The sequence below is a fragment of the Gymnodraco acuticeps genome, unplaced genomic scaffold (assembly GCF_902827175.1).
Source record: "Gymnodraco acuticeps unplaced genomic scaffold, fGymAcu1.1, whole genome shotgun sequence".
Taxonomy (NCBI): Eukaryota; Metazoa; Chordata; class Actinopteri; order Perciformes; family Bathydraconidae; genus Gymnodraco; species Gymnodraco acuticeps.
The window spans coordinates 390,094-414,736 of record NW_022990838.1 but is presented as its reverse complement, the minus strand read 5'-3'; the positions used below and the strand labels follow the sequence as shown (position 1 = coordinate 414,736).

General features: G+C 40.9%; 1 protein-coding gene across 11 annotated transcripts in view; it reads right to left on the bottom strand.

Moving 5' to 3' along the window:
* specc1 (sperm antigen with calponin homology and coiled-coil domains 1) overlaps positions 1-24,643 on the bottom strand; it is a 111,294-nt gene that overhangs the window by 59,230 nt on the left and 27,421 nt on the right. For 10 of the 11 annotated variants that reach the window (XR_004570683.1, XM_034232977.1, XM_034232987.1 and 7 more), the window contains exon 4: positions 1,623-3,145. Coding sequence is in view for 10 of the 11 variants with exons in the window: in XM_034232977.1 (XP_034088868.1) it covers positions 1,623-3,145 (1,523 nt within the window). In the remaining variant the exon portion in view is untranslated. Of the gene's footprint in view, positions 1-1,622; positions 3,146-21,231; positions 21,650-24,643 lie in introns of those variants that run through there. The other variant, XM_034232988.1, reaches the window with a different exon arrangement.

The window sequence follows — 24,643 nt, the reverse complement described above, 5'->3', positions numbered from 1 at the left end:
ACTTCCAATTACACTGAAGCTGAAGTCAGTGTACCATGTGGATTGCTGTCATACTGAGAAGTGACACTGTAGAGCAGATCTCTGTGAGCAGGGTATACTAAAAAGAAGTAAGTGATGTAGTTCTGAAGGACACCATGTGGTTCTGATGGATTAGGATGTGTAGTTATGGAATGGCATCACCCATGTGGGCCAGAACAGGAGCGTGACTCACAGGGTCACATACTAGTGGACCACCTTACTGGCACCACGATCACAATCCAACAATGACGACATCACTCAAATGACGAGGACACGCCTCAATTTGGAGTCAACAACCACGAACATGACTTCAAACCCACACAGCGTCAGCCTTTGTGGTGTTGGTGGTGTTTGAGGGGAAAACCAAAGTGATGACAGAGAATCATACGAAAACTATTTGAGGGGACATGAGTTAATGTGCTGTGATGGTGAAGAAAAGGCCCCAATAACAGCTGTAAAGCCAGTTTAATGGTCAGGTTTGAACCCTTTTGGAAAAGAAGTGTGGTCAAGTTCACTTTCAATAGGTGGTGACAGAGCCAAGAATGATTACATATGTTATAGTCGCCTGGTTTAAGTAACATTTTATTTAAATTATTTGCCATTACTAGACTAATGATACAACATGTTGGTCTCTTTTACATCTATTCCTGACATGGATTGTATTTTATGTAAAAAATATGAACAAAATCATGTGAACCTGTCTCTCTGCTTCTTTTGAATTATACAGTAAATGTGGATGAAGAGATTGTTCTTTAGGGACCTCCTGACAATTTTGTCAAACTCAAGACAAAGAGCTCTAACTGACATAACAAAACGTTTCAACAGTGAGTCACATATAATTAAAGTCACGGTGTATACACACACAACAATAGAAGCAGCCAAGTGTAAATAGTTTGTACTGGGCAGTGACATTCTCCAACCAATGAAGAGATGTCAAGTTTTAAATAGACTGATCGGAATCTTTGCTCACAACATTTGTCTCCAAATATCGTATTCAAATAAAGAAAATGTCATATTGGGAGATAAATACTTATTAAGGATGGCCATATACAGAAAAAATGCTTTTCAATAATCCCAGGAAGATCTTTGATCGTCTTTTGGAGATCCCCAGCTGCTCCATGTGTCAGGGACATGTGTCTCCGGCACATTTTTACATCGAGTTCAGTGAATTAAGGCACTATTTTGACCAGAATGTTGGAACAGTGGAGTGGGTGTATTTATTTATATTTTCTCTCTCACTTGCATGAAGTGTGTTTTATGATTCTCCTCAGCTCAAACACGCACATACACTCATTACCAATCCCTTAAACTAAGGCTCTGTTCTTGAAAGTTAAGGCAAATTCAATTTAAGACTTTTGAATGCCACTTGGAGCTAAATGAAAGACACATTTTATTGGAATTTGTTCAATATACATATCTGCTTGATGCTATTGCAACAGGCATTTCATGTTTTTCTTTTTCTAACAGATTTTTCAATGCCACGAAAACAATGGCATTTTAATACAAATCAAATTATGCGTAGGAAACATGTAAATATACAACAAAGGTAAAGTAATCTTATACTATAAATAAGTAATAATAAAATAAGCTTGTACCCCTCCTACCTTGCACATTGTGGCTCGCACATGCTCAGTGACGGCTTGGGCTTCCAGCAGCTCCTGCCTCAGCTCCGTCAGCTCCACCTCCAGCCTGTCTCTCTCGGCGTGAGCTGTTTTCAGCAAGTTCTGCACCTCACTGCTGTCACCGGCACTCTGCAGGGCCTTCAGCTCACCCACCTTCTGCCTTTCAATGTCCACCTGTGCTTTCAGCCTACTGTTCTCCAGTCTGAGACAGTCTGCTGTGGCCCACTGCTCCTCTGCAGCCAGTGCTGCCTGAGCTCCAGCCTCCCGCTCTCTGTCCAGCTGGGCCTGCAGCTTATCCATCTCCTCTCTGACGAGGCGCACCTGGCCCTGGGCCTCCTGGTGCTCCTCCTCCAGAGCCCGCAGGCTGCCTGTAAGCTGTTGCTGGATGTCCACCAGCTTCTCTCGTTCAAAGCTCGAGCTCTCCACCAGCTCACTGTACCTCTGCTCCAGCTCGGCCAGCCGGGGCCCCTGGCTGCCCAGCTCCTCCTCCCTCTGGACCTGGGCTTCGACCTGCTCCTGGAGGCGGCCAGCGAGCGCCTCCTTCTTCTGGACCAGCACCTCCACGCGCTCCCTCTGCTGTTGGAGGGAGGTCTGCAGGAGGCGCTTCTCCTCGGCCAGGCGCTCGTTCTCAGCCGTCAGCTCCTGCACCACTTGCTGCTGGTCGGCCAGCTCCTGCAGAGTGGCCTGCAGCTCCTCCGCTGTGCTGTGGTGGCTCTCCTCCATCTTGTGGATCTGTTCTGTCAACCTCTGCACATCCTGCCCTCCGCTGACTCCGCTACTCTCTGACTCTGACCGTGAGGGGATCTTCTCAAACTCTGAGGAGTCGGGTGATGGTGAGTCCTTGGTGATGTCAGAACCGGAGGAGACGGAGGACTTCAGAGGGCTGGCAGGAGAAGAGCGACTGTCCTGTTGTGGATTTAAGGAATCTGAGGGGAGGCCATTCACCAGAGGCTTGGACAGGGAGCTTGTGTTTGTACTAGAGAGAGGAGAGGCCTCCAAGAAAAGCAGCTTCTCTTTCAGTGTCTGGTTCTCCTCCCTAAGTGTTGCCAGCTCTCTCTGAAACTTCCCGTTCTTCTCCCTCAGCTCCCCAACCAGCACGATGGCCTCTGACATCTGTCCCTGCTCTCCATTTGCATCAGGCTCTTCCCACGAGACACAATTGGTTGATGGTGAAGAGGGAGCGCTGGAGGCTTTACTTTTGCAGCGGTGCAACTCTATCCTGAGATTGCTGATCTCTAACTCTTTGGCCTTGGCCTCAGCCAGCAGCTCTTTCACCTGGGTCTCCAGTAGGCCCCTTTCCTGGCTCTCGGCATCTCCACGGGACTTTGTGGTTGAACTACGTGTGGGCTTTGCCAGAGTGGAGAGGCTGGAAGTGCTGGCACTGGAAACCATCTTTTTAGTGGCATTGCTCCTGAGCTGGTCCCTCAGAGAGATGCGGTCTCTTGTTATGGAAGAAGGGATTTCTCTAGGAGCTGGGATACCCGACTTCTTGGCTGCTTGTGCACCTGCAACACAACACAAGTACATATTGAAACAGTGCCCAGGACCAACGTGAATCCACATTTACTGTACATTCACAAAGCAGTTACAGAACCACTTGATCAAAACTGTTAATGTAAAGTTTAAAGGGGGGACACTTCCTATGAGCCCCATGTCTATAATGCATTATACACTTAGGTATAAACCTTATGATCTGCTTATGCTGTAGCACTGTATAAGTATAGTGATTAGGACAACATTTATAATGTTTAGAACAATAATCATAACACATTATAAGACGTTTTATAATGACTTATAAGGTGAAGATACCTGATTTGATTTCTCTCTAGAACACCAAATTAGCACTTAAAGTAGTAACTTATAATCATTGTATAATGCATAATAAGTATGAAACGTGCTAAAAGGTTATAAATGATTTCCCCATTTCCGTTTAGTCATAAAGGCTTCATCAAAATTCAAACTATTAAACTATAAAGATATATCTTTAAAAGTGAAATAACTTCCTCACTAAACTATAAAAAAAAGTATTTGAATACAAATAAACTACATTAGTAATACAAGGTTAATTTAAAAAGGAAATATTGCCAAAAAAAGCATAAAAAAATATGGTAAAAAAAGTGTTTATTGTGTCACAAAACAATGTGAATGATCACATCAGATACACACTTTTGAGGGAAAAAGCATTGACATTAATACATTTAACATAAACATCCATTAAGACTGCAAACGTTTTGTAAGTGGGACAGTTAACAGGAAATGTTTGGAAGATAAAACTTCTCAGTAGAATAACCAGAGCACGCTTGACACTGAAATGGGAAGGTTAATAGAGTCAGCGTACAAACATGCTGTGACTGTGGATTTGTTAACAGCATGTAATGAGACTGATTGAATGGACACATTGTGTCACATTCAGACACTTGTATTATTCAGCAGTTTAATGTTGCTGGTCACTGTACCCTATTCACATATTGTTCTCTGTTCGGACAACAGAGCATCTGCCTGGCACTGTCTGTGTGTCGAGGGGTCATTCATCGCTGCAGCAGAGCTTAGCTCTGGCATTTTGAAAAGGCATCGACGTGGGTCCATGGCCCGAGCCTTTTCCAGACCTCTCTCAAATATGAAGAGTATTTACAGATGCCCGGCGTGAGCAGGGTGCCGCCTGAAACCGTTTTATTGTGTATTTTCCGATGGTCAGCAAACAGCGATGCAGACACAAGGGGGTTGCTTGTTCCAAAGGATGACAAAGGTCCCTGTGCACGTGGAGCACTCAGGCACAAAGCAGCTTAAGCAGTGCACAGACAAAGACAGCCCTGTGTCTCTCACATGCGTACATCATCATCAAACCTACACAGCAGAGACAGACAGCCTGTGTGCAGAGATAGACAGCACATCACGCATTTACAACACACACAACCACAAACAAATGGCCTAGTTTGGAATGGAAATCCTTATACCCCTGTGGGTTCTTTAAGTACTCTGCCATTGATAGGCACTTTGCAAACACTATCCCCTTATTGAATAAACTAGCAAAAGTGGCAGGAGATGCCAACTGGCACCATTTCTGGGGTACAAAGCCCTTTTACATTCCCAGAGTGCAGCTGAGGTCGAAAGTGAGGTGGACTGTGGATTGATAACCTTAAATTGTTGAGAAAACAAATGAGGTTTTGATTTTTTAAGAAAACCAGGGGCTCATAAAAATCTAAAGAATGACACTCATCTCACTCAACTACTGCTGTAAAAAAAACTCAAGCCTGTTTTTTTTTTTTTTAAAGGATGCAGCCATCTAGATTCACATATAAAAAAATAAATAAAATAAATAAATAAATAAATGCAGCTTTTCACCCCAAATCAATTCGATTCAGTGGCTCCTGGACAGAGCTAAAGTTAGAGCTAAATAATCTTCAGTCACTTAACTGTTCACTTCACAGAGGATGATGCCATGACTGGCAGAATGAGGACAGCATGCACTCCAAATATTATGCCACATGGAAGACATAATCAGCACTGTGTGTTATACATTATTCTTTACTATGCACTACAGGAAGTATCACCCAGAGGGGGCCAAAAGATATGGCACACATTTTAGCTCATGCTTATTTCATGGCCACTTGTATTATTTAACAACCCACAAGATGCGGCACAGGGTCTACTGGAGTATGGTGTCAACATGGAGAGTCCAGCAGGAGAACCGGACTTGGAGTCTACTCTTCAGGCTTCAGGATGGCAGACACACCGCTCCAGGAACCGGAGAACCCCAGGATGTGAGCTGATGTCGGACGTAAAGACATTAATTGACTCGCTTGATCGGCATGAAAGAGCAAAGGAATGAACAGGTATGTGGGGAGGGAGTTAACTCCTTGCAGACGTACATGGAAAACAAAAACAACACATAAATGACTGAGCCACTCGGAATCTTTTCCAGATTTGACAACACAGAGTATAACATGTACAATTTTGATTATGATGTCGATTCAGAGAATCATGTGTTTAATCATATAAGTGACTCGTGTAAATATTATACCGATGATCAATTTAATGACAATGTTGGACTTGAAAATACATTTTCTTTAATACATTTCAACTGCAGGAGTCTGTATGCAAACTATAATAAGATCACTGAATACCTACATACATTTAAAGTAAATTCAAAGTAATTGCCATAGCGGAGACTTGGCTAAATAAAGACGAAGTCACTGATTTCCAAATGTAGGGTTACGTGCTACACCATATCAACAGAACCAATAAGAGAGGAGGGGGTGTGGCTCTTTATGTGGACAGCGTCCTAAAATGCACACTGGTTGAAAAAATGTCAATTGTGACTGATGATTTAATGGAATGCATAACTATAGAAATTGAAATGGAAAGGAAGAGAAATGTTGTTGTGACTTGTGCATATAGAGCACCAGGATCAAATGTAGAGTTTTTTAAAGATAGTTTAGGAGTATTAATGGATGGCCTAAATGAAAATAAAACATGTATTATTTGTGGGGATTTTAACATCGACCTTCTAAATGTATCTAAACACAAAACAACTTCTGATTTCCTGGATGCTTTGTACAGCAGGGGGCTTTATCCCCTAATCACTAAGCCCAGTAGAGTAACATCAACTTGTGCAACATTGATCGACAATATCTTTACAAATGTCATGGAAAACAGTGCTAAGAGTGGGCTAATAATAAATGACATAAGCGACCATTTACCTGTATTTGTAGCATATGATTGGCAATTAAAGAAAAAGAAGGAAGAGACTCGCAGTAGATATGTCAGGGTAAAGACTGCTGAAGCAAAAGACACATTTAGGAGTGACCTCTTAAAGGAAGAGTGGAGAGGGGTTTATGTAGAAGATGTAAATGCTGCATTTGAGTCCTTCCTAACAATCTACATATCACTGTATGACAAACATTGTCCCACTGTACTCCGTACATATAAAGGTACTTATCATCAAAAGCCTTGGATAACCAAGGGCTTACAAAATGCTTGCAAGAAGAAAAATAACCTTTATAAAGACTTCATAACATTTAGGACGAAGGCAATTGAAAAGCAATACAAGGCATATAAAAACAAGTTGACAGTTATAATGAGACAAGCAAAAAGAGAATATTATAATAATATGTTAAAAGAAAAGAAAAATGATATCAAGGGCACATGGAAAATCTTAAATAATGTTATTGGAAATAAATGTGTATCCACTGGCCTGCCCAGTCACTTCATTGATGACAAAAATAAGGTTGTAAAAAACATGAATGAAGTGGTACATGAATTCAACTCTTTTTTGTAAATGTCGGACCTAATCTCGCAAAGACTATTCCAAAACAACACGATGGGCAAAAAGAGGATGGCGGAATTGGGGGAAGTAAAGTGTTGCAGTCAATGTTTCTGGGAGAGATAAACGAAATTGAAATTAGATCCATTGTAGACAAATGCAAAAATAAGACTTCGACAGATAGTGATGGGATCGTCATGACAATAGTGAAAACGACTATTGACTGCATAATTAAACCGCTAAGCTACATCTTTAATCTTTCATTTCAGACAGGTATTTTCCCAGATAGCATGAAAATAGCTAAAGTTATCCCACTTTTTAAAACAGGGGACAAAAGCCAATTTACCAACTACAGACCAGTGTCCTTGCTTTCACAATTTTCAAAGGTCCTTGAGAAATTGTTTGTCCAAAAATTTGATAATTTTATTGAAAAAAATGAGTTATTGAGTGAGAGTCAGTATGGATTTAGGAAAAATCGATCGACAGCTTTAGCTTTAATGAAAATAACAGAAGAAATTACAACAGCTATAGAAAGAAAGAAATACACAATAGGTGTATTTATTGACTTAAAAAAGGCATTTGACACCATAGACCATTACCTATTAATTTCTAAATTACATAGATACGGAGTGAGAGGAGTAGTTCTAGATTGGTTAAAAAGTTATTTAGATAACAGACAACAATATGTAGAATTTGCTGGTAGTACATCGGAGTGTATGAACATCGAATGTGGTGTACCGCAGGGCTCGGTTTTAGGGCCTAAACTTTTTATTTTGTACATCAATGACATATGTGAAACGTCAACATTATTGCAATTCGTGTTGTTTGCAGACGACACAAATTTATTTTGTTCAGGAGATGACTTCAACATTTTAGCAAAGTGTATTGGACATGAAATGGTCAAACTTAAAAGATGGTTTGATGAAAATAAGTTAACCCTAAATTTGAATAAAACGAAGTTTATGGTTTTTGCTAATAGAAAAAAAGATGAAAACATTTCACTGTCCATTGATGGAGTTTTTATTGAAAGGGTTTCTGAATTTCGATTCTTAGGTGTGACGCTGGATGAAAACCTGACATGGAAATCACACATAGCACATGTTAAAACCAAAGTGTCTAGGAATATTTCTGTTCTAAACAAGGCAAAGTGTTTGCTAGATTACAAGGCATTGAGGATGTTGTACTGTTCACTCATTTTGCCATTTTTCATTTATTGTATAGAAGTGTGGGGCAACACGTATATGAGCAACATAAAGCCATTGTCAATATTACAGAAAAGGGCAGTAAGAATAATTCATGAAGCTGACTCAAGAGAACACACCAACAGACTGTTTTTTAAGTCAGGACTCTTGAAACTCAAAGACAGCTGAGCTGCAGACATTATCAGTAATGCACAGGGCAACAAGCAGAATGTTACCAGCATGTTTACAACAGTTGTTTGTTTTTGGATCAGACAAGGAAGACCACAGAAGGAAATTAAATTGTAAGCATCCATATGCAAGGACTACTCTTAAACAAATGTGTATTTCGGTAGTTGGTGTACAATTGTGGAATTCTCAACACAAGGATCTAAAGAATTGTATTTGTATTTTTCAGTTAAAGAAGTTGTATAAATGAAGAAAGATGGGACTATATGAAGCAGAATGTGAATAAGTCTATGTACTCTGGTCCTTCATGTCTTTGATGTGATGTCTCCTCTGTATTTGCGGGTCCCATTGCCATTGTTATTGTTGTTATCATTATTATTATCATCATGCGTCGCTTTCCACCTTCTTCTCCAGTAGGACTCAGATGAGGGTGTTGCACTTTTCTTTTCCTTATACATATGATGTTTTGTTTCTTTCCGTTAACCGTCAAGTGGGAAATAAGTATTTTTTTTGGTGTGTTTCTCTTAGTATCCTAAGATACTGTTATGTTTGGCTGTGAAAAAAAAGAGAAATTATTATTATGAAGGGCAGACCATCTATTTGTATTAATTTGTTTTTTTTAGAAAGGGGCAGGTCACATAAGATTGTATTCTTCTCCCTGCTCCTTTTCGCTCAATGGTAGAGTCATGTTTTGTGGCAATTATTCTACATTTGGTTTTGCGTACCATGAGCGGGACAAATAAAAATGAAATGAAATGAAATGATTCTCACTATAGGTGACGATGAAGACGGACAATCAGTCCATGTGAAAAAGAGATAAAGAAGAGTCCAAAGTAATTAAGATCAGTCTGTTCCCATGAGGATGAGTGATGCCAGGAGTGGGGCAACCTTTCATATTCTGTTTCCTCTTAGGTGAATAAAACCCAGATGGAGCACATGAACTCACTCGTCTTCAGATCGCCCATCTCTTTAACCATGACATCACCACAGCTGCTTCACGTGCACACAGACATGACACCAGTCGAGATGCCAGGAGTGAGCACAGACAGCATGATCCTAAAGAGGAAGTAACAGCCACCGGAAAACAGCGGTCGTTATATCTTGAACCTGAATTCCCCAAAAGAAAGATTATAAAAACATAAATTCCACAGTTGGACAGACATTTTGGACCAAAAACAATATTGTTTTATCAAGCTCATAACTTTGCCACCACTGACAGTGTATCAGTGTGTCTAGCAGATACAAATACATCCCCGTTTATTCAAAATCAGTTTCCAAGACCAACACAGCGGCTGCAAAGTCTTTATTATTTCTATTTTCACATCATCAAGTGCCCACTTGGCCAGACCCAGAGCCAGCGAGCAGCATGGCTCTGCCAGGAACCAGAGAGTTGAGATTAGATAATGTTTAAACTAACACTAAGAGGGGTAGAGAGACATCAAATAGACCACTGACACCTACAGTTGCTAATTTGTGGATCACATAGGAGTACTAAAAACAAAACACCAGAAACAGTCTCTTTAATGTATTTGTCAAACATTTTTGACCAATCTAGAAAAAAAGGATGATGATGCCGCAAAAGAGTCTAGAAAGAGAGACTGAGACCAGCGTTTCCCTTCAGTTGAGATGTCCTTGAAAAAGGCAATTAACCTCTAATTGCTCTTAGGAGCTGCTTAGTGGCCACCTGTTAGAACATCTCCCAGGATAGAGTGTGGGTACATGCACTACTGTAAATTAAATTGTCTGCCTAAGGTTTTCCTTGATCGAAAGAAACAGAAAAGGAGCATTGAGGTATATGACTGATGAATAACAAAAATGTCTTCAATGTATAACCAAGCCAAAGACAAAATCACAAAGAAACTAATCAAGAAAACCTGTTACTGTGAAAACAAAGCCATCATGTCTCTGGGACCAGCTGGACCTGTTGCAATGCCTTTATAGCAGGTGTGTCAGACTTAATTTCTCTAAGGGCGTCTTCATATAAAGGTACAAATGATTTGACCGTGCCTGAGTAAAATGTTTCCCTTTCTGTACACCCCCACCTAGGGATGCATATCGTTGACTTTTTTACGATACCGATAACCGATACCACTGAACGATACCTGACCGATAAATATCGTGATACTTTCATGTTGCATAGGGGAAACATTGAATCATCCCGCAATTACTCCCATGAAGCGCTTTATGATATAGTTAACATGTCAAATGAATATTAAAATTAATTGTGGGACTTCGACCTTTTAGTACTGAACAAACAATGAAAAACACGTTTGACAACACGGGCTTGAAGACTGTACATTCCTGTACTCTGATTTTATGTGACAGTAGCAAATGTTTTGAGAGGTTGGATGTGTTGCCGCCTTTCCCAGAAATAAACTTCTTGCAGTGGTTACAGACCCCACCATTCAAACTGGCAGTCATATGCAGCCACACTTTAGATTTTCGTGAAGGCATCGAGCTAATGAAAAAAAGAAAGCTAACCGAAAGGCTCAGACATTCGGGAGGAAGGTGAGGGCGTTGCTTGGCAATCAAGCCAATCACCGAAGCCGTTGCAAGACGCGCGATCTGATTGGCTGGCGGTTTGGGTGCGAGTTTAAGGATATTACGCCTAACTTTATTGAAAAAAAAACCGGAAAAGTATCGAAAACCAGATCCGATTTCGGAACGGTATACCGTAGCCGACAGTAACCGGTATTTCGGTAATACCAGGATCCGGTATGCACCCCTACCCCCACCATTCAGCTTTCACAACTGTAATGTTATTCTGTACCCGAATACACGTGTCATTTATATGAAATAGACAAATATTGCATTCTGATAACATTTTATTAAGTAGTAGGCTACCACACAGCTAAGTCACAACAACCTGTTTCACAGACCTCTGTATATCAATCAATGGTTGTGTAGGACAGTTATTACAAACATATATATTTTGCATCCTGACCTGACACATTTCAATTTTGTTCACGTTTTTTTTAATTCTTCTTTAGCTACAACATAAGTGTCAAGTAAAGTAATGCGATACACAATTTATTCAGCACTAAATCGACGCCTTGTGTTTGAAACATGTACTTTAGAATCACACTGACACCCTCTTTCTTAATAGCTAAAATGACCAGCCCCTCACAAAGTTTGCACACTGCAACACAGAAGTCGGACTACTCAGCCAAAACAATGTAGTGGGTGTGGGATTTTCTTGTAAAGCTAGTTAGTATTGAATACATGTTGTTGCAGTTTAAGTGAAGTGACATATGTGCACTGGTTTTTGTGTCCAAGAGAGCACAATGATACATTTCTATATGGTATGGAAATTATTTCTATTGCAGGTGTGCAAATCTTTTTTTCTCAAAACTAAAATATCTCTTACCAAGGTGGTTAAGAGTTAGCTTAATTTAGTGAAGTCTTTCATGTAGGCCGGCTCAGGTCTAGTACCATTTATAGCTACCTCTAAGAAACACTCAATCTGAGAGAAAGAGTGGAATGGGCCATTAACTGGCTCACTGAGAAGCTCTCATCCTCTATAGCAGTGGTTATCAAACTTTTTTCAATCATGTACCCCCTTTGAAAAAAACCTCAGCCAAATACCCCCTGATCAGCGCAAAAACTATTTGTTAAGGAAAAAATGCCTATATAAAGAGGTACAGTACAGCGCTGCACCATCAGTGTCTGATTTGTTAAAACAACAACCTTGTAACTTAGAAACACTTAAATGCTACATTTTAAATGTTTACAATCCATCACTAAATTCATGGCCAACCAATTTGAACATCATGCAATAACACTGAGACGGCATTAGTTGCATTGAACTGATCTTTTTAACAAGTTGTACTTACAATTAGGGCTGTGCAATTAATCGTATTTTAATCGCGATTACGATTATGGCTTGCGACGATTAGGAAAACAGCATAATTGACAAAATACGATTATTTTGCTGGGTGCGCTTTCGCCCCTCCCTAAAAGCCCACTCGGCCACGTGGGAGTGACATGTGTTGTGAGTGTTCAGCGCAAGCGAAGATGTCAGAACAAGAGCAGCAACTAGTTAAAAAGAAGGGTCGCGGGGAGATTCCCAGTCGATCGCGAGATGTGTCTAAAAATAGAACAACAATATTCTGTTTTATCGTTAATGTCCTGTAACATAATGTTCCCGTGCCAGAATAATGCACTTGAACGCATCAAAGCTTTGTGATTGGCCGGCCTCACCCTATGTGTCCGGGCGTGGCTGGTGAGCAGTGCACTAGTTCGCTGACGTTGTCCGTGTCAACAGCATGGATGGTCAACAGGAGTGACAGTCCGCACACACACAAGACCGCAATTATGGCAGAAGCAAAAAAGCCCAAAATATATAATTTTCACTCCAAGTGGGAGGATCATTATTTTTGTATCTATTCCAATTCAAAGTCCATCTGTCTCATCTGCAATGCGAGCGTGGCTTTATCGAAGAAGGGTAATTTAGGAGCGGCATTTCAAAACTGCACAAACGCTACGAGACGGAATTCCCTCCTAATTCTGCCCTACGCTCCAAAAGGGGAGGGGCCTGAGAGCACAGCTAAATGCACAGCAGTCCATTTTCACCAGGCCCAACAACAAGAGCAAGGCTGCTACCAGAGCATCTTATCGTGTCAGTCACGTTCTTGCGAAACACATGAAGTCTTTCGAAGACGGCGAAGTTATGAAAGAAGCTTTCCTGGAGGCTGCGACGCGCTTTTGTGGGACAGTAAAAATAACAGCAGCATTTCAACAGGTTTTTGATATAATAAAAACTCAATTTAGATACCGTTATTAATCTGCTGTAAGTTTTGCTTTGTTTGAATTTATTCATGATAATTATTGTACAAAATGGTATAAGAATGCAAACATTAAGATCTGTTCTGTTTAAATTGATTATAGTCTATCAGTTCAGAAACTAGTGTTGCTTGCATCCTATTTTAAAGGCATTTCTTTTTATACTCTAATAAAATGCAACAAAAAATGGGTTTGATTCTATTAATGTTGTCTTTTTTATTGCACTGTTGCTGCAGCAGATTACTGTGTAGCTTCAGATCTGAGTTGTCTTATTAGTAAGCCTAATTTATACTTTTGTAGCAACACTATTTTAATATAATGGCAAAGAAAGGGTTCTTCAGAGTCTTTTCTTTTTTTCCTGTGTCATATGTGGCAGCACTGCCACAAGTTCCTCTTCAGAGAGGGTCTTCAGTACAGGTGGCAATATTGTCACCTGCCTGCGCTCATCTCTGAAACCAGACCATGTAAACAGGCTGGTATTTCTTGCAAAAAATCTTTAAGAGATGACATGAGCAGCCCTACCAGCATTTGCCATGGTGGCCTAAACATTTTTATTTGGTCTTAAATTGTAGTTCAATATGTATTTCCTGTTACTTCTGGACCATGACGGTTGGCCAGCCTTCAACGTTTAACTGAGTGGAATATGTTGAATATGTTTTACCAAAAATGTTGGCTATATGTTAAGGAGTTTTCAGTAGGTTGTGACAGTGCACTGCAACATGTTTGATTTAATTTATTTTGGTCTAATTTATTTTTATTTATCATATTAATATATGTTTAGTATGGTTTTGGAAGTGCGCTCCAACACATTTATTGATCTTGTTTATTGGTAAAATATTATTTGTTTTAAAGTTCAATAAATGGTCAATGAATAATCGTCAAAATAATCGTGATATCAATTATTGACCAAATAATCGTGATTATGATTTTTGCCATAATCGCACAGCCCTACTTACAATGTAGTGAAACATGGGCTTGTGCTTCACTGAGGATCTTTGTCATTCTGACAGGGAGGACACTGCAGTTATTACACTTCGCGTTTTGAAATATGTGTAACTCTGTTAATATAAAACCCACACTGCTCAAACTTCCTTACTTTTCCTAAAATTGGTATATTTGTATATTTATTTATTTTGGGGCGTGGGGAATGAAGAGAAAAAAATATATGAGCATTTTATGAGCATGGCATTTTGACCCCTCATATAAACATATGCATAATGCTACGCTATACTTTGCTTATTGTTTAGGTCCTTTTGAAAAGCAGGCAGTCATATAATTAACTAGAACTAGCTAGATCTGATAGATTTGGACATAGATGCGAGTGAAGTCTAACCGGACGCTAGAGAGAGATCAGAGATCAGATCAGCTGCTGCTGACGGAGAACACGCAGCTCTGCATTATCACAGCTCCGCCGCTGTGACGGACCGTGTACCCCCATTTGAGAACCACTGCTCTATAGCATATAATACATCCGTATGCAGTCTGCAGAGTCTAGCTCTTATTGATCGCAAAGGGCATACACCAGTTGTGGAGAAAGAGAAGAAAAGTAATTCTCAATAACAGAGTCACAGATGTGTATATTCAATCTCACAGGAACTGTTTTATACTTCTTCTAAAATACTGAACTAGGGAATAATAAAAGACTTTGTCGATGAATCCAGAATAGGATTTCCTAATGTCAGTGAATATTATGCTCATTTTCAGGTTCATATTTTGTTTCTCTACTCTGTGATGTTTACATGCTTTAATGTTCAAAAAGCTCTTTATTTTTCTTGTACTGCCTGTACCTCTTTTCACCCTTTTGTCTGAAACCACAGCCCAGTCTGCTCTGATTGGTTAGTTGGCCGGCTCCGTTGTGATTGCCCAACCACTTAGAGATTTCACAACATTTAGCCTATCACAAACAATGTGTGCTAGCCAATAGAAGTGTGAGTGTTATATAATGATGTCACTTTGCTACGGAAATACACAAAGGAGTGTGGAAGAGAAACTCCCTCTGGAAGGAAATTTGGGATGTCATCCTTTTCCGACCATTAACATGCAAAAAAGCCCAAACAACACACTACAGAAAAGGAAAAAAGCCCAAAAGCACAATATGGCCTCTTTAATTTCAGTAGCTACGGAAACAGGCTTTGATAAACATATGTTTCACATTAGCATATACAGTTACTTGATTGTGCAGTTTACATTAACTAATTATCTGAATGAATTTCAGGGACTGACTTCCAGTAATCCAAAGGCATCCAGTTATTCCATAGGAAGTCAGCTACCGGATCACAGTACTGCACTGTGCTGGCTTCTTTCTGTCTAATGAAGATAAGCTTTCAAATCACAGCAGGAGCCGTGTGTCTGGACGCTGTCCAGCAGCAGCCGGCTAACTACAGTCTGCCTGCCGAGAGGTGACAGAGTGCATTTTGAGCAAAGTGCACAGAGACTTCAATTTGCAGAACAGGAGGGGTCATGGGTGACGAGACATGATGAATGATGGGTGCAGGTGGTCAAGTGTCAGAGAGTTGGCACCTGAAATGACGCACTGGCAACGTCATCCACACAAACAAAGATTAGGATGGGAATCTCTCGCTGAGGCTCCTCTGTCCTTCCTTCCATGTTCCAGGAAATGTGCTATGCAGTTTTTCACTCAGGTGGAAGTGGAGAGGAGAGAGAGAATACGCAGTGTGCCTTCCTGTTGTCTGACTGTCAGGGCGCTAAATAGGTCAACAGGCGCCCATCAGTCAGACGCTGGGGCTCACAGGCATTCCTTTCCTCTTACGGGAGGGGAAGATAGGCAGGAGTGAGGCTCCATGACTGAGCAGAGATTAGGTGGTGAGCTGCACCACAGCAGCAATGCACTACTGAAAACCACAATTGTTATAAGGTAGTACTACACATCCTCGAAACCAGGGAGACATGTTTGAAAAATAACGGGAAAAAAAACTGTTTTGTGAATACAAAACTACAGAAGCTCATTAGAAGAATGCCAAACAGGGTAATCTCACTTAATTTCATGTAAGAATAAGAGTGTTTGCTTGCACAATGGCTGTGTTAACCAGATAAGCTGCAGAGACTCAATGAAGGCTGACACCCTCCTAACACCTGTCTTAGAAACTTAGTTTAGAAACTGACTGCACAGAGGATATGAAGGGTTATTTGCACTTCTGAGTAGTTCTTCACAGAATCAATGGATACGAAAAGACAACAATCATTTGGTTAAACGTCATGTTCTGACTTTCACAACTTACATTTGATTAACCAATAACTAAATGAAGGTCTAAACTAGTTGCTTGTCTCTTGTCAAGCAGAGAAATGTGCTTAGTAGCTGAGTTGATATGTATTCTCTAGGGATTACTTAATAATAATGATTAGATTAATTTAATTGAGCGAATAGAAGTATATATTTTGATTCTGGTTGGTCTGAAAGGAAGAAGGATGCTGTGAGAAAAAAAGAAGACTGAAGAAATGGTTAAGCATTTACTAGCTCTTATTAATGTTGACTGGCTTGTGTTTAGCAATCAAATCGATATCCAAATAAGTGCAATATTCTATATTGACAGGACAACCATTTTTGTTAAAGGCAAATGTTTGTGTTAAAAAACACATTCAAGTATTGTGGAGGTAATCCTATTCTACAGACTTGACTTTGGTAAGACATTTCTTTCTTGTTTTTAATCATTTAAATATATTTTTCAATGATAATGACAAGGTGATTTCAAAATTCTGATCTCTAATATCGTGTATCATCTCGGAATTAGTTTGAATTGACAAATGGTGCAGCCCTAGTGCAGAATTACCCTGCATACACATCCAGACTCTCATGTCAGCAGGCGGCATGTTAACCAATCCTACAACTGACCAGGCAAACCATCAACCCTGCCTTTCAAAAAAGACTCCACTGTATTTAAGCTGAGATGCTTTTTCTGCTTGAGAAATGAACAGCGCTGTGCCTCCTCTGCAGCACAGAGTGAAAGTGCAGCATTAGAGCTGGCAAGCCACAGAGGGCCACTTGGCCTGCGCTCTTTGGCTCCTTTAATCATTGTGATTGAATCATTTTAACTGGGCTGCATGCTAAGACTTTTAACATCCTTATGTTGATCCACTCTGCTTTACACTTCCTACGGAGCCAATACCCTACAGAGGTATCCAATAGATAGACCATGAGCTGGCCACCTGAAAATGTCACTTTTGGTCCAAAGAGAAAACCGTTTAACTCAGGACTAACTGAAGGAATAATAATATGCCATTGTACATGATTGCAGGTTTAGGATCAGCCTGTGTGATGGGTAACAGGTTGTCATGAGTATTGCTAAACTTAGTTTTAAGCCTCTGATGACTTTCATACTAGCCATATACCTTTGTAATAAACGTTACATAACCTATTAGGATGTCATCTACTTTCCAGGATTGACCGAAAAAAAGAATGAAAAACCTATTCTTTGGATAGGAAAATAGTGCACTATGATTCCCTTTCATTAAATACATCTTAAAACATAATGACAAGCAACATGTCTGACAGAGCAAAGTAAATTCATGCATTGCTTTCAATCTAAATATTCCTGAACGTTGACTTTGAGATGGTTCTGAACTTGAAGAAAACCAAAGAATTCATCATATTACACACTTTCTGAAATTGAAAGAATAAAGAAACCTATTAGAGCACATGTCGTATTCCCCACTCCACTGTCTGAAGAGTTAGAGGGATTAGATTGTTTGACCTGGTGTTCAAGACATAAAGAGTGCTGGGAAGCAGACAGCAGAATGGACAGAAAGGACAGGATTATTGTGGCCAGAAGGAGGACGAACCACAAACAGCTGCTGACAGATACACAAACCATATCATGTTGATTTGTATTAGTCACACAATCCCAGGCTAAATGGCTTACATGTCCATTTCAAGTGTTTTTAGGATGTCACTTGTATCCACAGATTGTTAGTTGCTCAACCATTAAGACTTAAGTGGTGATTTTCATGAACTCAGGCCTGAAGGCTTTAACATATACCATATCACTTTGATGTCCAGGCTTTAGTCTCTAGTTATACAAACAGGACATTTAAACAGCACACGCCTTCCTCTTCAAACACAAAGCCCTGTGGAATGGCCGGTGTATTTGCTGTACCAACTGCTAGCTGCCAGGGAAAGTATGACTGATGTGACTTCCTCACAGTGTCCCAGCTATCACAAGTTGGACAAACTTGCTTCCTTGTGTCCAAACCCTGCTCTATGTCAATATGCTCAGATATGGTGTTGAGATAGCACAACAATCTACTTATCTCCACATTTGTCTTGTTGCTCTTTGTGGTGTTGAAGTCTGCGGTACCCACCAGGCACAATAAATCAGGGCTTAGATAGATAAGAATTTAGCTACAGTGTAAAAACTTCAATGCAATGGTTTATCTGTTAAAATAATAACAATAATCCATTCTGAAATGTATGTTCTAAGAAAGGGTAAATAAGATGTTGCCATTTGTCTGAGACGAGGCCCAAGAGAGGTGGCAGGTGGCCACTGAAGTGGCTTCTATCTGGACTAGCAAGCAAATATGAATAAAATCCCTTTTAAAAGACGCTTACTTATTTAAGGTAAATTATAAGTCTGCTCTTGTTGATGTTGGGTGGAGCTATGGTTGTAATTATGTGAGGTCACCATCTCCAAGCACAAATGAGCTTGACAAAAGCATTTGTTGTTCTGCACTAACGGGTGCCTCAAAGCTAACAGGAATGTCAGGTATATGTCAATCAAGTACAGTCTGTACACACCTAAACTAATATATATTTAACACAGATCGTATTCTAAAATAGAAGTACCCAAGCGAAGTCAATTATTAGACATATCTAATTCAGACATAACACCTTCCTAGAGAAGGAGAGAAACACTGCTTTAAATCAACATTTGATTGTGCATTTATGGTAGTGGAATGTGAGAAATGTCAAATTGGATGTCTGACCTGAGCTTCTGTACCAGTAACCACACAAATAATAACTTAATATGGCTGTTCTGCAGTGTGGACAGAATCAACAATCTTATTCCAATGACAACACACTAACTGCTATATTGATAGCATTCCCGAACACTACTATTTCAAGTTTTGGCATTATCTTCAAACATTACAGCTAGTGTTGGACATTTCCAAATAAAGACCATGAGAAAGTCCAAACAATCTATTTTAACCTCACTGCACAAACATTTCTTAACTTTCCTTTAATCCTGCGCCCATTTGGGTACGACTGAATTTGAGTTGTAGCCCTGAAAATAGACCTACTGTTATTAGACGATGTATTACAGACCATTCATCAACAACTGACAACAGTGCTGACCGCATGCTCTACTGGTGAGCAAGAAAGCAGAGTGGAAGGCTTGACGTGGTAGCCTTCAGTGTCATTTGGTTCTGATAACGACTCCCTTATCACTGCTGCAGACAGCTTAGTCCTTAGGCCCCTTCACAGATAACTGCATCAATCAAATCTGAACAGGTTCCCACATTTATTTCCCAATTTCCAGTTCTAGAAAGGGTATGCTTTCCAAACCCCAATTCTGACAAACCACAGCTGGCCATTGCATCTTGTGTAGAAGGGTATATCATGTTAACAGTTGAATAAATAACTGTTGCTGTTCATTAGAACAAATCAGATAATGATCCCCTGCTTGTTATTACTATAGTAGTACTGTGGATAATACATTAAAGGGCTTATTCTTCTTGGATCTATAGCCTAATCTAATGTACCGAGCAGGCATAATGAAAAATCACGCCATTTGATGATCGATTCCCATTTACCATAGAGGCTCATTTGAGAAAAAGGAGAGTGCTAGTTCACATGAATAACGGGGAATCAATTCAGAATATTGCTGACTGCTTATTCAATGATGTGGAAGTTGGACTGAGGATCATGGACCCAGCAGAGTTTAAATATTTCTCATAGCCTGGAGAACATGATTGATTATGTGGCTGTGATGGCGTATGCGTTCACATGGCTGAGCAAACATTTGACTCTGGGTCATTTCATTTTCAACCCCACCTACCACCTATGTGTGTAGCAATATCATCACCATTTTGTACCAAGAGTCATATTCATCAACGAGCAAGAAGTCCAACTCTGCCAGAAAAAGAAAACATTGGGATTAAAGAAAGTAATAAAGCTTCCTTTGTTCCTTCTTATTGACTCGACACTCAACAATCTTTTGTTTTGTGTATGATGTTCTTAACTTTGCAATGTCAGCTGTATGTGTGCGGGGAGAAGCTAATCTTTTCAAACATGCATCAGCTTGTTACTGTTCCCTTCCAATCTGAGCCCACGGTGCTCTATCTTTAAGCAACACAAGCTACTGCTATGAAGTGATGCAGCCTAACACCCACTTCTGACAAAATACCACATTGTTTGTGCATTTGGGGTGTGTGAGAGAGAGTGTGAGTCCGTGCCTATTTCCCTAGCAAGCCACCTAGCTCTGGTCTATTTTGGTTTAGATGAAAACAAAAAAATGGAATCATATAACAGGGTAACAATATGATGAAGCTGTGTGTGGGATTATATATATATATTTATATGTGTATGCATGTAATAAGGGCTCAAGTTGTACACATTCATTAAGATGCAAATGCTCATTTTGTTGGAAATTCTGGGGGGTTACAGTCAAGGAAGAGCTGAAGTTGCTGCTGAGTGCAGTTCAGAGGGACTTTGAAATGGAAATCTTAGTGGGGCGCAGTGAGCTCGGGCAGTGTGGGGATGTGAGCTTGAGACTGATGATACCATCTCTCTTTTGGCAGGTTCTCTCATGCAAATCTCACTCAGCACTTTTCCCCCACCGCATATCAGCACACACAGTCGCAGACAGTGACACGCATACAGTGCAGTACAGTACAGACGTGTACCGATTGAATGCAGAAACACAAGTTCCGTGATTGACACACACACGCAATTTGTGGACACGCTCACACAAATAATGGCACGAGAACAGAGGAGATCAACTAACTTCTAGCACGTTTAAACGGCGTCTATAACTCCAGGGCAAAATATCAGTACTCATTAGTCAGGACCTGTCATGTCAGAGATGTACTCAGACTTGACATGACAAAAGATTATCTCTTGTATTTAACAAATGTCTGTCTTTGCGTTTGACATCGACAGAAACAGACACGGACATAGAGGGATAAGTGATGCTGAGGCAAACCGCCAAAAACAACAGAAGCAGACCTGACTCCGTCTCCTCCGGTCTCCCCGCCTGGTTCCCCATGTTGGTCTGCTCCGCGACTCCCACTCTCCACACCGGGGCGGACTAATCCAAGAATCCGTGGCTGCAGGGGAGAGGTGTGTGTGTTTGGGTGTCGGTGTCTCGGTTCAGCACCAACAACCAGCGCTGGTCAGTGAAATGGAGAAGAAGCCATACAATTCTTCCTATTCTTCCCTCCTACTCCGTCTTCTTTTCTTTGCTCCACTCCTCTCCCAGGACTGAGTGAGTGAGTGTGTGCATGTGTGAGGAGGCAGGCTGCACGTCCCGTCAGTGAGTGTGTGTGAATGTGTGCGAGTCCTCCACAACGGTGACAGTATGTCACACTGGCAGGCGGGCGTGCTGGCAGCGTCGTGTGCACTTCATTATTGCTGTGATGACTAGAATCAGCTCAGATGGGGGAGTGGCTTCCACAACATACACATACACACACCTCCTCCTCCTCCTCCTCCTCCTCCCACTGCTGCCAGGCACTTTACTCTCACCAATACCAGTTGAACAATGGTGAGATGAACCGTCCCTCTCATTGGCACAGAAAGGACGAGTGAGTGTGAAAGAGAGAAAGAAAAAAGGGTGGAGTAAAGAAGGAAGGAAAGAGGAGCAGGAAGAAAGGAAGGGCACTAGTTTGTTTTTTTGGCAGACGGGTGACATTGCATCTCTTGTCTTGCTAAGGGAACTTGGAGCCTGGGATTCACACAAAGTCTCCTCCACACCGTCCCCGCTCACAAAGTCACAGCTGCAATGTCTTGCAAAAAAATCTCACTAAATGGTGATGATCGTGTGAGGGACAAGATGCCGCCCCAGGCTCGCAGCACCTTCCCTACAGCGCGCCCAGCATGGAACAATAGCAGGAGTGTGTATGTGACTGAGATTTTGGGTGTAGTTTTTTTTGTTTGCCCTTTCTCATTCACAATGTAAGGACGTGTTCAATATTTATGAAGCTACAAGGAGGAACTAAGTTGGAAGGAAAAGTGACCTGTCATTTTCTGTTGTACTGCTCCCTTTTTTCTGTCCCTAATCTTTAACGTTGAGATTTTGTGAATAAAAAAAAAAGGAAACCATTATGAACTCTTCTGTCAGTTTTACCGAGTTACATGAAACATCAGGGATTCAAACGGCACAATCTGTTCAAAAGAGCAGCATCTTTAGCAGACACACATTGTTGTAATTTGAGACCTACCGAGTAGTTTTTCTGACCCCAGTTTACATTGATGCAATGAGACTTCACTATGACACATTCTCTTGTGATGGTCCAAACATAATACTGTGTCAGTCAAGGGCATAACCCAAGTTCTGTTTATCACAAATCAAAATTCATCTCAAATGCATCATCAATTGTTGAAATCCATACTTGACACAGATAAGTTCTGATATTTTTAGAGAGTAGGCTGAGCATCTCTGTTGCATAAGCTCAGAGCTGCCTTCGTGTTCACAGTTGAAAAACACCACGGAAATAAAATTCAAAAGGCAGAATCGTAAAGCAGTCGACATTTACAGTGGTCATTGCATTTTTGCTCAATATGCATTTAAAAGAAACACTGCAGCTCAACCCAGAAAAGCATTTTAAGAAAAATGCTCCACTAGCTGTTAGAAAGGTCTCGGTTGCTGCATGATGCTGCCCACGTCAGGTTGAATATTCAACCCTTTGATGAAATACTGTACCCGGCTCCAAGCCTTTTTATATCTTATGAATGTTGCATTAACTGTTGCTACATTTCCCTCTTGCTCCCTTAATATTCTCGCCTCTCCTCATCTCAGAGCAGCACATCCACGTCGGTAAACAAACATGCCTCTAATCCCGCTAAGAATGTTCTCCTCACCGCAGGGCGTCCATCTCTGTGGGCCTCTTTCAGGATCTGGCAAGACCATTTCTCTCTGTCCTGCGTCTTTAGGGGACTCGCTGGGGTCATACACTTCTACAAGAGAGGAATTTTAAACTGGATGCCAAGACTCTGGTCAACAGAGGTGTGTTTATGTCTGAGTTGATGCCAAATGCGTAGATGCAGTGTGAAAATCGGGCTGTGATCAAAGCCTTGAGAGCCACTAGTGGGTAGGAGTAAAGCAAATACGGCTTGCCACTATATTTTCACACTTCATGCATAATAAACAGACTTGTGATTAAATGGCTGCGCAATTAATAGTAATTTTATCTAAACGCAATATGGACTAGTTCAATATCGAATCCAAAGGGCAATATTTGGTTCAAAGCTAAATATGTGAAAATATTATTCTGAATTTAGTAAGAAGTCCCGGCCTAGAGTATAATCATACTGTACACAGAATATACTGACTATTATGAATATTCCTATTTGAACAGGGCAGTATTAGTCATCAAAGGTATGGGTAACTTTGCATGCATATTTGAGAGTGTGTCCCTCTGTGTGTACATGCATGTGTGTTTTGTACTGTTCGTGTCAGTGTATGTCTGTCATGGCTGAGTGCTTATGCAGGCTGAAGCCTCCCTGTGGATTGGGGCGTGTTTGATTAATTCATCTGACAGATACGAGGAGGAGCGGCAGAATCAACACACACACACACACACACACACACACACACACACACACACACACACACACACACACACACACACACACACACACACACACACACACACACACACACACACACACACACACACACACACACACACACACACACACACACACACACACACACACACACACACACACACACACACACACACACACACACACACACACACACACACACATCACACACACACACACACACACACACACACACACACACACACACACACACACACACACACACACACACACACACACACACACACACACACACACACACACACACACACACACACACACACACACACACACACACACACACACACACACACACACACACACACACACACACACACACACACACACACACGAGTCTGAGTTGTGCAGTTGTGTAGTTATAGTGCACATGTTTGCTTGATATATCACGACCTAAGGTTGACTGAGACTTGCATCGTACATCCTTGCTACTCCCTGGCTGGAAGTGGGACCCTCAACAAAAACACGACCGCTAACTATTCTGGCTACAAAATGCTGCAACAACCCCCTCATTGATATCAAGACAGCAGAAAGTCTACACATCTCCCGTTGCAGACTTTTCCGACACCTTGACCAATAAAAGAAAAATAAATTCACTTCTAAAAAGGAAGCACAGGAATGGTGTGGCCTATTAAAAGCTGCACCTGCATGAATCCTGCTTTATAAATGTGTTCCTTCATGGTTGAATGCCCTTTTTGTAAATTGCTTTGGATTAAAGCGTCACCTAAATGAAATGTAATAATCAGTCCTCCCTCTGCATTATTGCTATGGGGAAATACGACAAGCTGTTAGC